Genomic DNA, 5,749 nt, shown 5'->3' with positions numbered 1-5,749 from the left:
GCTTGTGTGGCTGCTTCCGCACGAAGGTAGCTTTATTGTGGGTTCCCTCCAGCAAAGGGGAAAGCCAGGGATGAGAGCTCTCTCTCACAGGGGCAGAGGCCTTTGCTTTTATAGGGATACAGGGGATGGGTGAAGGCCAATGGGTTACAAAGGATCTGCATAGGGTCTCCTAAAGGATTGTGGGTCTGTCTTTTCTCGCCATGACCAAAGAAGTGGTTGCCTTTCCAGGGAGTCCTGCTGGGCGATTGCAAAATCTCTTACCTCAGCAGAGATCCCTCCAGGGCAGGGGCTGGGCATACCCCACATTCCCTGACCTCTGCAACCTTGCCAAGCACTTCTGCATATTTCAGCTTGTAGATAGAGCTGTTTTTTGTCTCCTTCATGATGCTCAGAGAGCCCAAAGGATCTTGGAACAAGACAGCAGCTGGTAAAACCAGCATAGGATGAGGCTAAAGACATTAGGGAGAAAGCAGTTTACAGGGATGTTTTTAAACCAGGAGCTTCTCCAAGGGGCCTGAGCTGCTTTCATTACTCTTGAGTGCAGCTGGTGGCTGACCTGACAGGTGGGAGACAGCTCTGGCCTCTCTCCATAGATACAGAGGGTGGGACAGTTGTGAGCTCTCATGCACCTGACAGTCCTACCTGCCCAGGCAAGGCTTGGCTCCTTTCCAGCCCACACATCCTGTGGTCTCTGCAGCAGGATAAAGCCACAATGTGTGTAATACACTGTGCCAGAGAAATGTTCTCCAGTCCTGCCTTAGCCTCTGTGCCTTGCATCACATTCTGTGAAATGCAAGTGGGATTCACTCACCCAATACATTTCCCATGCAAAGACAGAACACATCCCCTGCACACCATGATGCCTGGGGCAAATGACAGGAATCAGACCCCTGGAGGAGCCCCACTGACTACACTGACATCCAACAATGGGCAGTTTTCACAGCCAACCATCAGATCTCTAATCAAGATGAGATTAATCTCATCTTGAGCAAATACCATGTTAACATGATGCATTATAAAAGGAGTTTCAGCAAAACTGCTTCAAGAAGTAGTAATAAAAATCTGTAAAGAGAGTAACTCCATTTAACCTACTATTATGTCTTGAGACTCTCATGTTTTGCTTCTGCAACTGCTGCAATGTCATTACCTTCAAAAAAAAAAGAAAAAAAGTCTAACACTCTTTAAGTGATACTGAGAATGAAAGGGTGCTACCTGCCAGACCTCCAAAACACTGCAGGGAGCAGAAGTCCTGCAATCTGAGGCCACTCCCAAGTATGCCACTGACCAAGGACCAGAGAGAACCCCCGGGTAAGAGTGATCCAGGAGACTGTCAGCTTTTGAGAGAGCTTCATGCTACCACAGGATGACATGGAAAAACACTCCTCCCCCCTGTGTAAATAAATAATAAAAGTATGTGGAAACAATAGCTCCTGCAAACTCTTGCCCCTTCTCTGCTGTCCTGGCAGGTGGCAGCGCTGACAGGTTTGCACTGCCTGGCTTTACTGGCAGCTGTGTTTATCCAGAGCAGGCAGCTCTTTCAGAGGACCAGGAACATAAATGCTCAGGTCATCTGAACAGGCTTGTAACCCTCTGGATGCCATTTACTTCAACCAAGTGTGAGTGCTTGGCATTTTAACTCTTGAATTACAATTTAGACATAAAACCTGAGGCATTTATTTAATGCAAAATGCTTTTGTATGTCCTTGTGGGACTCACTCTGCTAATACATTTGATTATTCTGTTGTTTTGATTAATCCTTGCTGATTATTCTCTGTTACTACTCTAATGTTACTACTCTAATGCATTTTTCTTATTTTTCAAAACATCTTTCTTATTTTTAAATCTTGTTGATCCTTCCTGGTTACCTATCTTTACAGGCAAATGAGACAAACAGGAGGAGTCCTTGCCTCAGCCGATTACAGTGGAAGGGCCTCACTGACCCCTTTGCCCAGTGCCTAGAGTCATTACTGGCATTAAAGGGACAATTAGTGGAGTAAAGTGATGTTCAGCTTGAACAAGAAGCTGTACCATGCTGGCAAGTAAAGACAAAGATAAGAGAAGGAGTCGGTAAGCCTAAGGAGCTCCTACTGACATTTCACATATAACTGCCCTCCATGATCTTACACAGATTCTGCAGTCAGCTTTTCAGAAGTCCTAATTCTTCACAAAGCTGAGAATTAGTTATGCCTTTCTGAAAAACCACTTCTGATGATTCCTGGCAGCCCTCAAACCCAGACCACACAGTTGCTTCCTATCTGCTACCCTGACTAGAGACACAGAATCACAGAATATTCTGAGCTGGAAGGGACCCACAAGGATCATTGAACTCTTTCTATTAGAACAGATAGCAGGTATTGGCACCGTCTCTCCCCAAATTTGCCCCCATTCCCACTTCCTCAAGAATCTCTGCAACTGAACAAGAAACTGGAATGTGTTACAAAGAATATGGGGCAGTATTTTTGGCAGTCACAGTGGAGATGGTTTTGTCAATAAATTAAGTTGCTCTGTCTTGCTTAAAGTCCTGAAAAAGCAGTATGGTTCAGTTTTAGGTAGTCCTGTGAGGAGCAGGGTGTTGGACTCGTTGATCGTTATGGGTCCATTTCAACTCAAGATATGAATCATATTCTATGATTCTAAAAGATCAATCTTGTGTGCCACCCAGAGTTACCAGATGCAATCATCCTAATACAGCCCTTAGGTAGCACCAGTAAAACTAGAAAAAAAAATCCTATGCAGAAATGTATTCTACCAGACCAACTTTTACTTAAACTGCCTAGCACAGATTCAAACAGTTTATATCAGGGTTTCTGTAGGTCTTTGCAACTGCCACACCAAGATCTATGAAAGGATTGAGCATACTTAGACAAGAAAAAGCTTATCAGTCCAGACTGGAAGAAAAAAAGCAAAAAGACCCAGAGCTAACACCTGCCTCTGTGACCAAAACTACATGTGAGGTACACTGCCAAAGCAAAAAACAGGACAAAGCAGAAAAACCCAGCAGCTTATACTTTCATTGCCTCAAAGTCTACCTTGTGCCATGAAGTATCTTAAAACCTGGCATTTTCTCAGCTTGCTGTACTACATTATTCTTTTGTACACCCAGGTCAGTTTGTCCCAAAAGGCAAACTTGGCAATTGTCAGCAAGGAGATCATGTGAGTCTTTCCTTAAGTAGTTTTGATGCAATGTGAGTAAATATTCTGGTTTTTAAGGAGTTTAAAAGCCTGAGAGGGAGGGGCTGGACTTCATTCAAAAGAATATAATCGTTAAAACTCCTCTATCTGGTTGAAAAGGCATAGAAGGCTCAATAGAAATATTCTGTCAGAACAAGATCAGGGAGGGCTTCATATTCTCTAAATGTTTTATCAAGTTTCTGGATGGGGTGGGAGGATGTTCTTTAAAACAAAAACAAAAGCACAAAATAAAACAAAATAGCACCACAACCCACCATTTTAAGCAGTTTCCTTATGAGAAACAGCTTCCCTAGCACTGCCACTCAAATGGATTGCTGTGCTGACAAAACTACCGTGGACATAATTCAGCTAAAGTTTAAGGAGTGATCCTTTCTTTGTGGTAACTCCATGACAATCAACACAAGGGTTAAACGAAGTCTATCCACTTTAGTCCAGTTGTAGTCCAGGTTGAACTAAGTCAGACCAAGGTGAACACAAGGACATACCATCCCATAAAAACAATGTCTCTCATTTGTAGGTGGTAAATAAGATCTATTTTACCTTTCAGCAAAGCTATCAAGTTTTCCCAACTCATCTGACAGACCAACAAGAGCATCCAGTGTCCCCACCTGTGCAAAAGATGAGAATTAGGTGAAAGATGCACAACTCTGTCTAAGGCTTCTGTTGGCAGAGCCTTAAGGAGACTGACTTTTCCTTAGCACATGTGAATTTAACAGTTTGGCAGAATTTTATTTACTTGGTGGAAAACAGTAGCAATTCCTTTACCCAAGAACTAGGGCATAAAAAGCCTTTTCTAATAAAGGAAAAAAGTATGTGTAGTCTCAAGATTACACGTCAGTGCCTTTCTTCCTGTTTTCACTTCATCCTCTATCATCCAGCTGCATAGAATAGTCTTTAACCTGACAAAATAGTGATAAGAAATGCACACAAATAATGCACTCATACAAGCAAGTCAGATGTACTGAGAGAACCAAGGGAAGCAGAACTTATTCAAAAGGGGGTGTCTGTCTGAGCTCTTTGCTATTACCAAAGCAAGTCTCTCGCAAAGCAGTTTCTGACCAACATCTGCTCTTTGAATGACTGTCACAGTCATAACCCCATATTTATGGTATTGCAGCATATTGCCAAACCTTTTCTTGTAATGTTGCCAGCTCAACATTATGAAGGGTCAATGTAAGGGAGAAGAAACAAATTTTATGTAGAACAAATAGAATGTGAATGGGCATCTACAGATAACCCAAATGCTTTACTTTAACATAAGCAGATTCACACCAGCAGTGGGTTAAGGTCCACAGATGGTAAAAATAAGGTCCATGGATGGTGAAAATCATATCAATCTCAGGTGTGCATACAAAAAAGCAACACTCTTTTCTCTGTCAGTAGTCTTGCTGCCATGGCTGTGGAGAGTCAGCTACTCCCTTTGCATTAGTAATCCATTATGTACCATACTGTATGACTCTCATGATTAGGAGCAAGTTGTACATGGAATGCAATAGATCAGTTATTTAACATCTCACTCATGTTCACTCCTTATACATGTACTCTTCCAATGTGAAGCTCAGCTTCAAGCACAATGACTTACTTCTCTGTGTGCAGTTGACTGAACAAAATTCAGCCCCCAAACACAATCTCCTTCTACTCTCTACATATTACCCCAAAAGATAAATCTGGTATTTATCCCAAAAGTCCTTAGCCCTGGCTAGTGCTGCTGTATTGCCCATATACAAATCCCTTCCTCACTTACCTTTAAGTCTGGAATATGGAATTTGCTGTTGCTGGACAGGTTGGATTTAGATGTCACAGTGTTCATTCTTTCCCATGCCTGCAGATTTGTTTTGTCTCCTGGGGCAGAAATCAGCCAGAACTCTGACATGATCTAATATTTTCCCTTCACTCCTGGTCAGTGTAGAAACTCAAGGCAGGTAAGTGGATAAAAGAGCACCACACAAAATGTGTTCTTCCCTAAGAACAGAAAGAGTTAGAATAGATCAGAGATTTTTCTTCTTCAGAAACACCAGGAGAGTGAGTCAGTCCTGTGTCTCAGGCTGAAATGGAATGCTCCTTCCTTCTCAGGGTTGTTCCACCCAGTTTCTGCATGAAGGAATGAAGCTTCCTCCTCCCCTTTTCCCTCCCAGCCTGTTCCATTTGCCTTGCGCTGGAAGTTCAGTGCCTGTTGGGGAGCTTGGGGGCTTTACCAAACCACCCAAATGTAATAAAGCATTTCTGCTTGATAAATATTCTCTCTCAAATTGTTGGACATTTGCAAGGAAAAGTGAAAGCAAGACCTCTGCTGAACATAAAGTCTGCAAAAGATGCCACTGGCAAGCCAGAGTATTGCTCTCCCCTGTGTTTTTTCTTCCCAGGCTCGAGAAGAAGGAGCTGGAGGAAGGCGAGTCCTGGCGTACGGAGACGGTATCAGCAGAACCACGCAGATGGAACAGTGGCGAGAATAGAGGGGGGACAACTACCGTGGTGTGAAGCAAAGAGGGAAGGGCAGGAGAGTGAGCAGCTGGCACCACACCGCAATCCCCCGTCCCTTCCCGAGGACTCCCGCGGA

The 5,749-nt window shown here is 43.3% G+C and overlaps 1 protein-coding gene across 4 annotated transcripts in view; it reads right to left on the bottom strand.

Annotated features, from left to right (window-relative positions):
* ATP6V1C2 (ATPase H+ transporting V1 subunit C2) overlaps positions 1-5,257 on the bottom strand; it is a 26,691-nt gene extending 21,434 nt beyond the window's left edge. For all 4 annotated transcript variants that reach the window (XM_017744990.1, XM_008641776.2, XM_017744988.1 and 1 more), the window contains exons 1-2: positions 4,937-5,257; positions 3,733-3,800 (exon numbers count right to left, since the gene is read on the bottom strand). In XM_017744990.1, the coding sequence (XP_017600479.1) occupies positions 3,733-3,800; positions 4,937-5,065 (197 nt within the window). In that variant the 5' untranslated portion in view covers positions 5,066-5,257. The remainder of the gene's footprint in view (positions 1-3,732; positions 3,801-4,936) is intronic.
* Between the last annotated feature and the right edge of the window lie 492 nt (positions 5,258-5,749).

Source organism: Corvus brachyrhynchos, unplaced genomic scaffold, assembly GCF_000691975.1.
Source record: "Corvus brachyrhynchos isolate BGI_N302 unplaced genomic scaffold, ASM69197v1 scaffold116, whole genome shotgun sequence".
NCBI classification, from domain to species: Eukaryota; Metazoa; Chordata; class Aves; order Passeriformes; family Corvidae; genus Corvus; species Corvus brachyrhynchos.
Note: the sequence above shows the minus strand (reverse complement) of the source record. Positions and strands in the feature narration are given on the sequence as shown.